At 38.8% G+C, this 13,094-nt stretch overlaps 1 protein-coding gene across 3 annotated transcripts in view; it reads left to right on the top strand.

Moving 5' to 3' along the window:
- Positions 1-752: 752 nt before the first annotated feature.
- Positions 753-13,094, top strand: part of zc3h7ba (zinc finger CCCH-type containing 7Ba) — a 34,201-nt gene continuing 21,859 nt past the window's right edge. For 2 of the 3 annotated variants that reach the window (XM_017717326.2, XM_037537228.1), the window contains exons 1-10: positions 754-942; positions 1,786-1,882; positions 2,366-2,402; positions 3,349-3,546; positions 4,290-4,448; positions 5,360-5,440; positions 7,071-7,115; positions 7,255-7,291; positions 9,027-9,241; positions 11,722-12,040. In XM_017717326.2, coding sequence (XP_017572815.1) covers positions 1,824-1,882; positions 2,366-2,402; positions 3,349-3,546; positions 4,290-4,448; positions 5,360-5,440; positions 7,071-7,115; positions 7,255-7,291; positions 9,027-9,241; positions 11,722-12,040 — 1,150 coding nt within the window. In that variant the 5' untranslated portion in view covers positions 754-942; positions 1,786-1,823. Of the gene's footprint in view, positions 943-1,785; positions 1,883-2,365; positions 2,403-3,348; positions 3,547-4,289; positions 4,449-5,359; positions 5,441-7,070; positions 7,116-7,254; positions 7,292-9,026; positions 9,242-11,721; positions 12,041-13,094 lie in introns of all 3 variants that reach the window. The other variant, XM_037537234.1, reaches the window with a different exon arrangement.

The raw sequence follows: 13,094 nt of genomic DNA, 5'->3' as shown, positions 1-13,094 counted from the left end.
TCCAAAATAATGCTAAAGGGCCCATGTCCTGCATTATACTTTAATTGGATTATTTTCTATATAGTGAGGTCTACTTCCAAATTTGTGTGGTTTATGTATACCAAAAAAAGTAAATTTACCATGACTACTTTATCCCTCACAAATTTAAGACTAATTTATGCAAATTAGCTCTGTTCTGAATGGCCGCCCTGCCTCATTCAAACAACACTCTAGACTGTGTGGTGAATTTGATCTTATTAATTTTATAGTCATAACATTAATTTCTATTATATTGGTTATTATACTCTGCCCTGCGATGGACTGGCGACCTGTCCAGGGTGTATCCTGCCTTCCGCCCAAAGACTGCTGGGATAGGCTGCAGCATCCCCCCCGCGACCCTGACGGAGAGGCGTCTTAGAAAATGGATGGATGTATGGATGGATGGTTATTATACTGTGTAGATCCTGGTTGAGTTTATTCTGTGGGACCACAGGGTTTCAGTGGAGCTGATGCAGGAGGCATCTGAAACACCCTTCATAACTTCAGCATGAATGTGCGGAGAGTATATATTTAAATATGATGGTTTCCGTAACACAGATACGCTGAATTTCAAAGCAGGCTGTTCTGCGGTTTATTCTATGGCCTGTGGGAACGTTCAGTTTTCCGTGATGTGGGCCCTTTAAGTACGACCCTCAACTATTTTGCTCTCCTCGCGATAGAGCACAGCATGGTGACTGTTACTTCCCACCACGCAATGATGCTAGTTGCTTCTCGAAAGCGGCGGGCTGTAGGACCGAGCAGCCACGGCTGTCCGCGCAGAGGATCCACACATGTTCCGCATAGTTAGCACTCGGAGTGAAGCATAAAAACTCTCACTTATATAACTACAGAATTCAACATTAAACTGTAAAAGCGGCCGCATTTTAAAGTTCATAACTTCACTTGAGCGTTTCCTTAACACGGGTGAGTTCAGAGTCATGTTGTTTAATCCCTTAATCTCAGCTGAACCCCTCAAATGCTAGCTTAGCTTGGAAGTTTTATTTTCGTTGCTTTGCCTCCAAACTAGCGTTTATGTACTTGCTAAATGTTATTATTATATGTTTTATTCTTGTCTTTACTTGGAGCACAGGTTCCATTAGTTGCCATATATTACTGTATCTAGTTTATGGATGGCCGGGTTCATTTTGTAGACCTAAACCGATATGCTACTTTGATGAACTGTTTCGGGTTTTGAGAGTGAATCTGTGACCCTGCTGCTCGGCTCACTCTTCCGGAGAGGAAATAAATAACTACTTTGTCTTATCGTTGGAGCTTGTGGAGCTCTGGCTGCCGTTCTGCCTCTCCAAACTAGCGGCTCTGACAAAAATACTGGCAAAAAGTGCTGAGAGGCAATCATTTGTTCCCCTTTCATTGGGCGGCAGTGATTAGATTTAGTTAATTGTTTCAGGTAACGCGTCATTACTCATCACAAGCCCCGCCAGTTTGGCTAGGATCTGTGGTATTCCACAAAGCTGGATTTCTCAGTTAGCCGGATAAGTTGAGCCCAAAGATGAGGACTGTCTAATAGGAATGACCCTCAGCTCTTTTTGGACAAGCTTCACTCTGTATTTCAACTATCTGGCTAAACTGTGAAATACCCCGGATAGTGAAGAAGAATATTTAAACATAGCTGCTTTTAAGCCTTACCCTCTGGTTATATGGCCTTTGTGTCCTGTGACATGATTCTTATGGTTCTTTTTAGTATGATAGTTTTCTACTGTTCTGGCTTCTTTCTTTAAATATGTGTCAATTCTTTTGGTCTCTCAGGTTCTTACAGGAACCTGTCTTTTGCCCTATGAGCTGCCATGAACATGGAGAGGCAGAAGCGCAAGGAGGAGATACAGAGAGCCCTGGCCTTCATTCAGTAAGAAAGCCGTCGGTTCTGCGATTAGAGCAAGGCGTACTTTTAAAAACTGCAGACTTTAATGGCATTGGTGTAACATTTTGATATCACAGTGCAAAAATGTGACCATGTCCGTCTTGGAGATTAACGTATTCAGATTCATATTCCTTTATTGATCCCAGAGGGAAATTGCAGTATTGAGAATGGCATTAAATGCAGTTGCATTATTTGAGCACCAAAGTTCCCAAACAGCCAACACCAGACAACATCGTGCAACCTAGTAGTAACTGTCCAACAACATGGATATAGTCATCATTTTTCTTCATTTGAATTTTGTTCAGAATGCTGTGAGAGTGCCACATCGTGAACCCAGTATTGAGAATTGAATTGAATTGTGGGCTGACTGTACTGTTATGCCTCTATGTAAAGGAACACAAGTGTAACTTACGTTAGCTTTTGTCTGCACTTGTGTGATGCATAAAATCTCGTGTTCTGTGTTTTCAGATCATCGCTGCCTTTCCCTGACCCGGATGGCTATGAGGTAGATCTGCACTCTTGCACACCTTGCTCATTCAGTCTCTATCGAGCATCATTTATGCTTTTCCTGCCGCGTGTAATGTGGCTGTCAGTCTATGATTATACTAGTTTCACAAGGCTGGATATTATCTTGCAATGAGAATACACATCTAAGGACTAAGCTTATAAAAAGTATTGGTGAATGTCAGAATCTTTGTAAAAACTTCGAGTGGGTTTTAAGAAAAAATTTCTTCTTAAGAATGGTTGGTGAATGAGATCAAATATTTGCAAGTGCATCGACCCCAACTTTGAGCTCTGCCTTTCTCAGTGTTGATTGGTTTAGGAACTTCACTCTGTTTGTTCCCACCCTAATAAATATACATTCCTATCCAATTTTAGTCCAGAATTTCTCATGTTTGTCCTCAGATGTTCTTGTAGCAATATCATGTCCGGCCCTGCAAGTCTAGTAATAAGTGATAGATATTTTACTGAGTTTCTGAGTGAAAGTTAACACATCTATAAAGAACATGTTTCTGCACATTTTAATACATAATTGCTGTTTATTTGCTGAGTTTAACGTATGGCCAAAAAAAAAAACATAAAATGTAGGCTGTTCCAAAGTTATGGCCCATTTTATGTTCTTTGTTTTGTTTGATCAAAAATAGCAATTGTGCACTAAAGTTAAAAGTTTATTCTCTGTAAAAGATTTGTTAACATTTTCACTAGAAGATAAACAAATAAACTGGTTTCATCAACGAATTGACCTAGCGAATTGTGTTGATTTCAGAACTGTATTGAGTTCATTCAATTGTATGTAAAACAGCATAGAGCGTTGTTGAGCAATCAACAAATTCACGCTGCTTTCATTCATTTCAACACTGCAGCAATAGACTATCACTCTCCTTGAATAGAAGGTTGCTCTGTTCCTCCTCTCAACTGTTCCTCACTCTTTTCTTCCTCCCACCTTTCAGGGCTTCATGATGCAGCTGGTGTGCAACCTACTGGATGAGGGTAACGCAGCGTTTTGTGAGGGGGAGTGGACGCTGGCCCGCGGCCACTTTAGTGAGGGCATTAGCGTAGCACGCTACGCCCAGGCTGAAGGTCTGAAGGTTCCTGTAGCATTACTGGAGAGTCTTTATGTGAACAGAGCTGCAGCACTTCATAACATGGTGAGTAGATGACTTGGGTGCTCTCGTGGTGGCTGCAAAGCTCAGTGAGTTTTAAGTGGATTGTATATAAGGGGGTATGAAGCTTTGAAAATGTTTTGTCTCTATTAACACGAGTAAGCATGTAATTATGTAGTATTGTTTAAGTTTGCAGTATTTAGGTTATATTGTCTAAGAGTCCAAATTCCTAAACTAAAGCTAGATTAATGATAGTTGACCCTTTTATTCCTGTCCTCAATAATATGATTGATGTTGCCAGATTGTTAGTTTATTTATTTATTTTGGTCTTTCTAACCTGTTTCTGGTGTCCATGTTCTGCAGCACTGTAATGCAGTATGGACTTGCATTGTGCTTTGGATAAATATTAAAGCTTCTCTATGTTAGAATGTTTTGTTTTGAGAGAATTAGGATTACAGAGTCAAGAAGAAAAAAAAACATGATGAAGACAGTAGGTTATTCACTCACATGCTCATCCTTCACCCACGTTTAGACCCGGTTCTCTTTTCAAATATTCGTTCATTGCTCTCACATACGTAAGATTCATACGCTACGGACGGGTTGGGAAGCGCAACTGACATTACAAAATGTTCTTCTGCACGTTGAAAGCAATTACACATTTCCACCAGAGAAGTCTCCAAATGCCCATAACTTGCATAGTAGAGCCATGAACTGTTCATGCTTTGGTTTTGAAATTGTCCCTTTTTCAGTTTGTTTGACCTGTGTGTGTGTGTGTATGTGTGTCTCAGGGTGAGTTTGAATTGGGCGTGAGGGACTGTGACAATGCACTAAGTGTGTCTAAGGACAGTGGTAGGGCGTTGTACAGAAAGGCAGTGTGCCTGAAGGAGCTGGGCAAATACAAGGAGGCTTACGAATGCAGCACCACCTGCTTGCTCACTTCACCACAGGTAAACACATTTGCAGGAACATATGGTCACAAAGATTTAATAACATGTGAATAACAAAAATTGATATCATCTTAAATGAACAGACTACTGCTCGTTTTGTTAATAGCATTTCAGGTTCAGTCATGAAAAGCTCAAACTGCTTTGTCATAAGAAAACCTTGTATCTCAGAAACAGTAACATATAGGAAAAGGCACAAAAGTTTTAAACTTCCTCTTAAGGAGGAATTCCACGAATGTCTGCATAATTCAGTGATTCAGAGTGGTTTGATGTGAAATGGTTAACTGGAGAGAAACTCAGCAATTCAGGTTTCTTTACAGTTGTGGCGATAGGAACCACTGTGATGTCAGCAATGTAAATATAGCTGTTTTATTTACTATCCACAACGACGTTTGATTGATTTGCATGTACCTCTCCACCATAAATGGATTTAGAACAAAACCATATCTCAAAGTTTTAGTAAAACAATGCCTTTGGCATCCGGCAGCATGTTTATAACCATTTTTAGAAATAGCTTTCTGTGATGGAGCTTTTAGGGACATTAACCTGTAGATGTATAGTTCCAGTGACACTCCGCTGTGAGCAATTCTGACTTGGTAAGTTTCTCTAAAATGGAGCATTTCACATCAAACCACTTTAAATTACTTTGCTTACATCTTAATAATTTAATTATGCTCAAATTTAGAAAAAATGGTCTTTTCATTTAAAAAGGCTTGCAAGTAGTCTTGGGCCATTTATTAGCCATAAAATACTCTTGCACAAGCAGCTGCCAATGATGAAAAATCCATGTAGTATGTGAAAGTCAGTGGATTGTAGCTTAGTTTTTTTCTTATGCTCATACATTCCCAAACAGTTGATTGGTAGAAAATTCTGATGAATGTAACTAAAACTGTTCTTTCTGACTATGTGTTCAGGATAAGAAAGTGAGTGAACTTGCTCAGGAGTTGGCCAACAAACTGGACCTCAAAACCCGCAAAGCCTATGTCGGCCTTCAGGTCAGTGACGTTGTTGTAACTATAATGCGCTGCACAAAACATAAACACGAGGCAGTTATGTCTGTTGCCAAGGCTGGTTTTGCTATAAGGGAGCTTGTTACTTTCACCGTAAGATAACTCTGTCAGGTTTGCTCTTCATATCAAATTATAAATGTATATTTAAAGAAGCTACAGGTAAGTCAGTGTGGTTCAGTTGAAGAGACCGTATTTCATTTTGGCACCCATGTTAACGGGTCAGCGTGTTTACAAAGGCTGCACATGCGAAGTGCCCCAGATGGCACATTGAAGCAGCACGGTATTCAGAGAATAGACCCGGTGGCAGTTTTTTTTTCTGCTCACGCCACGCAGTAAAATGCACTGAAATAAGCATTTATGAAATTTTTGAAAATTCCACTGTTGAATTGAATTGATGTAATTCGTAATGAAGTACTAGTTAAAACATTCTGTACTGCAGACAGATTTCCTGGTTGGTCTACCAGGCTTGAAACTTTTTCCAAACCACAAGTCAAAATGCTGTAGAGGATAAACAAATATACTGCACACTTTTATAAATTATATTGTTATTGAGCAGAGTGACTGATTGTGACCATTTATCCACCTGGAAAAAGGAATGTCTGTATAACTTTCTCGCTGCTCCAGTCAGCAGCTCAAACGCTGTATGTATGAAAGGCCAGCGCGTTGGAGCTGTAGCGTTCACACTGCCACATCACTCATGCCACACAGAAGCAGTACGTATGAATAAAGCCTAAGACATAAAGGTGGATTGCACTGATTTTTTTTTTCTGCATAATTCATTAAAATATCATTAAAACAAAAGTATTTAGGGTGATGTGAAAAGCCCTATTCTAGAGAAACATACTCAACAGTAGTGGTGATGAGAATCAAACATCTGAAATTTTGCTTTACAATAATTTTGAGTGAAATTAGTCTCAAAACATTTTTAATTAATTCATGGCAGAGACAGTGCAGGGTATTCTAAAGCAAAATAATCCCCAAAGAAAAGTTCTCTTTTGCCATTATCATTGTTTCCTATAAAAAGATTCCTTGGTTGTTTTTGATGGTAAATAAATGCCTTCTTAACATCTTAATGACTGAAATATGCAAAAATGTAGAGAAATCAGTGGAATTCACTTGTGGTAGTGGAAACATACTGTATCAGTTGTTAAACATATCTGATTTGCTTTTGATAATATGTTTAAAGATTAGTGCTTCAGTGCTTGAAATGTGTTAAGATGATTATAGTTAAGTTAGTGCTTATATTAACTTTTGTCCAAAATAAAAGTTCTAAATAAATAAAGGCATTTTTTGAAGTTCTTCCTCAACAAGTAGTTCCTGCAGCCACCCTGGTCTCAGTACGTGTATCATTATAAAGGGTGGGCGGGGCTTCTGTGAAGATTCTAAAGTGGAAGTTATGTCCTTTTAATTTAGTGACTGTATAATTCCATATATTATTTCATAGTTTTAGAACCTACACTATTACTCTAGTGAAGGAAAATGGTTCAAATAAAGTAAAACCTCTGTGAGTAGGTTGTTCAGATGTTTGACTAGGTCTTGGATGCCTCTCTGTATGTAATTTAGTGTAGTGTGTAGGATGTGCAGTCTGACCGCTTCTTTCCTGTTGTGCTGGCAGCCAGTAGCTGATGGCAGTGGGGACAGTCTACCTTCTCTAGAGCCGGTGAGGCTTTTTACAGGCGTGTGTGTGTATGTATGTATGTATGTATGCATGCGTGTGTGTATGTATGTATGTATGTATGCATGTAGGCGTGTATGTATGTACATTTTTTTTCACTTTTTCATTTTTTTGTTTTTCACAGATCCCTAATGGGCTGGACAACTTGTGTGATGTTGCAGGTGTGTTTTTTTTTATTTTTATTTTTATTAAATATTTATGCATATTTAGGGCTATTGGAGTTACCAGTTTTTAGTTTATTGGCTCATTCATTTTGTTTATTTGTTTCGTGTTATGTTTTTTCCATTTGTTTTCTTGCTCCTTGTTTCAGTGTCTTGCATTTATTTAGAAAGAGTCAGGCTAGTTGGAGCAGGCTGATGGAGGAGGCACCCAGATGCTCATTGTGATTCACTATGATTTTGTTAGTATTTATATATGTATATTTTTTTATTCAGATGTTGCCTTAATTTGCCTTAACACCAACTGGACATGATGGTAAAATATAGCTTATACTCTGGCTGGGGATGTGATAATCATAATTATTTTCAAGGCCAGTTCTGAGTAATTGGTCTATGGACAATTATTGTTTTTAATCTGAAGGAATAAATGTACAAATGAGATGCACTGGCGCATTTCTAGAACTTTTTACTTCGATAAATATAGAAAACATTTATTTGCTATGTATTAACCCAATCTGGCATTGAAATCTTTTCATTTTAAATCAATTGCCATTTTAAATGACATGAATAAAAGTAATTTCTACATTGAAAGTGGCTATTTAGGACAATATGACATGTATAATTACACTGCAATATTTTGGTAGATGTGTACCAGCAGCATTCAGCTACCACACGAGTGCATTTGCCTGCCTCGAGTCAAAATTCTGATTTCAGCTGATTCCGATTGTGTGTCATGAATTTTGACACAAGTCTCACCTTATATTATAATTAGCAGTCAACAAAGTAACAGGTAGTCATTTCCTATGGAAGTAGGTGGCTACAATTAAGCACTAAGTAACAGGGTGACAAGCAACAAATCAAGCTGAGGTTTTCTCAACTTTATGCAAATGAAGTATGAAATGGTGAGTTTAAATTGTTTGGTACAGCATATTACTTAGAGACACTGGTCGTTTGAGGTCCCTAGTATCTACTCTCTAATTTTCATTCCTACCACCATTTTGTTTATATCCCCTATTCATGCAAAAGAAACAGGTACTTCTAAACTGTATAATTTTATAAACTTATAACTGTAGTTGTATGGATGTTAAAACATATTGTATAAAATTGTATTCACAGTGTATTGTATAGTACCAGACTATGTCATTAGATTGTGGCTAGCATGTGGCTAGAGCATTAGATTTGGATAGTATAAAGAACAGCTTTTGTTTCAAATAATGTACTTTTTCAGTGTTGAATGCAGAAACAAGCGGAAATCTAGTGTTGACACGTTAACCTAGGAACACATTTTCAGACTCTTCTTATGGCCCCGTCACACCTGCGTTTGCTACTAAATGGCATTACTTTCATTCCAGTGCAATGAGCCAATGAAAGTGTTGACATCTGGAGAGGCAGCCCGGAATGGAGAAAATGCTAATCATTGTCAAAGCACAAAGCTTTCACCATTCCAAAACAGTGATGAATGTATTGTAACCTTTCTTGTCAGAAGCTGTACAGCCTACACATCCACATGCAATAACATGGGTAGCCTCGAACAAAAGAGAAAACTTGAGGCAAAATTACCAGTTTGATGGGTCCTGATGTGAAAACACCCTCCTCTGTCATTTCCAGTTGCTGTGATTCCAGTGAGCTGCAGATAGTTTTGTAAAATGATCCAAGACCTTCATTTAGCTTACCAGAGGTCCCTCTCTAATCATCAGATTCAAATATTTAAGTGTTTTTTTAAAACTTTCTTTCTCAGTTGGCTTTTCTGAGTGTGTATCCCCTGTCCTACCTGCTCCGGTTCCTGTGAGTGATGCCTGTGAGGACCCCCTGGTGGCCAGGGCAGCTGTGCTGGATGTGGATGTGTCTCTATCGGTTCCTGTTTCAGAACCGCTAGGAGACTGTGAGCTAATGGGAGAAGAGCTGGATACTCTGTTGGACTCATGTGTTTCCACACAGGAGGAACTTCTGCAGGTGAGTGAGTTTTGAAGTTTGTACACTGTACATCCCAAAATATGCATCCTTACTCACCCAGCTTTTCTTGGGAATTTAGGGGGTTGAATTCAGAATCCGAATTTATGATTGCTTTTGTCGTGGAAAATAGCTAAATAATACAGAAACTATAACTATAAAACTATAAAGTCTCAGAGTCACAATTAATGCTCCAAAGAAATATGTTTATTAAAACTCATGGCTGGGGAAAAGCTCTTGGAAAGTATCAGAGATCTCCAAAGAAAGACCAAAGTAACAAAACTTATATACCTAAAGTAGGGTCATTGGTTAACAGAGAACAAAGAACATATAATCCATTGGTTACAACTAATTGTGATATGCATAACAGTGACCATAACAGTGTTAACATATATACATAATAAAAGAAAAGGAAGGAAGCTCTTATATGGTCTGAAAAGCCTTTACCTACCTGGTCTCATCTAGAAACTTTTGTGTCTGCACCCTCAAGGCCACTAAACAATTAATAACAGTAGCATCTTGTCAGCATGCTAGGCCTCAGGACAGATAACAAATGCATAGAGCCTGGGAAACTATAAGGAGTTGACCCCTTTTCAAACTCTTGCACTTAAAGAGTGGTGAGTCCACACAATGTTTAGAGTAATGTAAACTCCTTCTACAGCTAAGAACACTAAAAATTCCCATATACCTTCTGTCAGCATACATAAATCATGGTTGTACAAGTTGAGCAACAGGATGTACTTGAAATATGGTTAAATGAGTTTTATACACACACACACACATACGCCTCTCAAAGGTGAAACTTTGGTCATCAAAATCAAAACCACACTTTATTTCGCCATGTATCTTACATATACAAGGAATTTGAATTGATATGTGCACACAGGCTTAACATGCTCAGTGCTGCAGGCAGGCATTATGTCTGCAAAAGAAGCCACCTACATGGTACAGTGCACATTTTATGATATCGTCTGACTACAGTGCCAGGTTACAAACATCATACAAAACAGCTTCAGGTTTGTGGAAAAACGCATCCCTAAAATAATGCCTCAGCTTCCGTGTGTCAGACAAACAGACAGACAGCTTCAGAACAGCTTCAAGACATCAGGCTGAACGGTAACCAGTCGCAACATTTGCAGTTCTGTAATTAATTAGAAGATTAATTATGGTTTTGTAGCCAAATTAAAAATGGTATTTTACACCACAACTTTTTTCTAAATGTTCTTTTATTATGCTCTTTTAATTCATGAAAATTAAGCTTTAGCTCACACACATGATTCAGTATTATGGATTATCTCAAAATGAACAAATGTGAAAGTGTTGTTATTGTTTTTGTTGTTGTTGTTGTTATTATTATTATTATTATTATTATACTTCTGTCGGGACTAAGAGCAGTTCGGCGTCTGGACATATGGGATATTAAAGCTAATTTATTCTTAGTTAAGTTTTTGTTCTAAATTTATTCTGCTCTCTTATACAAAAAGGTTATAACACCTAAAAAGTGTTCTGCAAAGTAAAAGAAAGTAAAAGAAAAAGAAAAACAAACTTCAGTAAATGAGTTCTTTTTGCAAGGAAGGACAAGGCCCTCTCTTCATTTGTTGAGCTTCAGGTAGCAAGATGGTTCCTGGACAACCAGATGCAATGATCATCACAAAGCATCCTTCTTTATATCGCATTTCGGGCTGAGCTCTCCACCCCTTTTTATGTGTCCTTGATTCACCTTTTGGTTCCCATTATGTAATTGGTTTAAATTAGCTTCTGGAAACCCTTATTTCCAACCACTCTTAACATATATTTTAAAATAATTTCTCATCCTTTCTGTATCGAGTCATCCTGCCGTACTCAAGGCCATTGGATAGGCACTTTCCTCATTAATTTGGCTCACAGACCAGCTTTTGCCAGTCCTAATCGTCCAGTCTTCTCATTAACAGCTAGCTCCTTTTCATATTTTTGCTGTGCAGGCAGTGATTCTCAGTCCTCCCAAACTCCAGGTGCTTTCGCCCATTTAACAACCCCATTTAACAGGCACACTGCCTGTGCCTGGGTCATAAGTTTATTCTGTCCTGTACATACAACGTTAGGCCTGTTTTCTACTGAAGAGATCTGTCTGTCTCAGCTATATGACTAACTTTATTTCAACAATTTTAAGTAAATGATTTTTACAAAATTTTTATTAATCTGTGATTCAAGGACATTTCATCAGAAACTCTGACACTACTTATTAGTTTTTTGTTTCTATTCTTAGCGCTTTTATTATTGCTATACATGTAACTTAACCTTTTGTGGGGAAAAAAAGTAGAGCAAAAGGTTAAATATATAAAACCCATAACTAAAGTCCATGTCAATCAAACCTCTCCAACCCTCACAGACACACTGTGGTTGCAGTGCTATGTACTGTCTAGTTTTTTTTTTTTTTTCTTCAAGGTTTAGAGATTGCTGAGTGTGCTGTTTTTTCAGTGTCTCTTTCTCTCTTTCTCTCTCAGACTTCCTCTAAAGGCGGCGTAGTTCCCACTCACGTTCCTGCAGGTGGTGTGATGGGTTTGGGTCCGTCCTTCCCTCCTCTCCTCCCTGCGCCCTCTCCCCATCTCCCTCCTGCATTCTTTCCGTCTGCTGTAAATCAGCTGAACACTCTCGACACTTTCTCTGAGCCAAACCGAGACCTTGCCCCTCCCAACAGGCCTCTTGATGCACTGGACTCGTTTTCCCCATTGGATGCCCCCCCACAGGGCTCTGTGGCTCCGCAGCCCTCTCTAGTGGTGGGAGGAGAGGGGCTGGACTCGCTTTCTGAATTCACTCTGCCAGGTGAGTGTTTAGAACTGTTCAGTGTTTCTGGGGATAATTCACAAACAAGGGATTCCAGGTTATCCAGCTAAAAGCTTGAGCTAAAAGTCAAGTCTGTCCAATAAGGGGAAACTTTTTGTTGTACAGGTCTTCTATAGTAGTGCCACAGTAATTGCAATAGTGAAAGTTTCCTCTTAAAAGTGTAAAACCCACTTTTGTTATATCTTGAATGCAGGAGAAAGTTATATTTTGGGGTATTGTAGTACTTAAATACTGGGAAATTGTATGGTAAAAAAATACATATGTGCTAGCTAGCTTTAGTGATCGAACACCAACTGTAGTTGATTGTTAAACTTACTTCTTTGCTAAAGGAATAATTCAGTTTTTAAAAAAAATCAAAATCAAACAACCAGGCCCCAAGTATCAACACCAAAGCAATCACAATTTACTTTTACTTTCAAGATGCTTTAGAATGGTGATATTTTTTCCCCTAGTTTTTTAACCCAAAGGTCTTGCTTTTGAGATGAAGAGGTACACTATATTTCCAAAAGTATTCCTCATCTGCTTTCACACACATATGAACTTGAGTGATATCCCATTCTTAATCTATAGGGTTTAATATGATGTCAGCCCACCCTTTGCAGCTATAACGGCTTCAGCTCTTCTGGGTGAGGTCAGACACTGATGTTGGACGAGAAAGCCTGGCTTGCAGTCTCTGCTCTAATTCATCCCAAAGGTGTTCTATCGGGTTGAGGTCAGGAGTCTGTGCAGGCCAGTCAAGTTCTTGCACACAATACTCACTCATCCATGTCTTTATAGACCTTGCTTTGTGTGCTGGTGTGCAGTCATGTTGGAACAGGAAGAGGCTGTCCCCAAACTGTTCCCACAAAGTTAGGAACATAAAATTGTGTGAAATATCTCAGTCTGCTTAATCATTAAGTGTTCCTTTTACTGGAACTGAGGGGGCAAGCCCAACTCCTGAAAAACACCACCATGCCATAATCTCCCCTCCACCAAACTTTACACTTGGCACAATGCAGTCAGACAAATATCATTCTCCTGGCAACCGCCAATC

Source organism: Pygocentrus nattereri, chromosome 1, assembly GCF_015220715.1.
Source record: "Pygocentrus nattereri isolate fPygNat1 chromosome 1, fPygNat1.pri, whole genome shotgun sequence".
NCBI classification, from domain to species: domain Eukaryota; kingdom Metazoa; phylum Chordata; class Actinopteri; order Characiformes; family Serrasalmidae; genus Pygocentrus; species Pygocentrus nattereri.
Note: the sequence above shows the minus strand (reverse complement) of the source record. Positions and strands in the feature narration are given on the sequence as shown.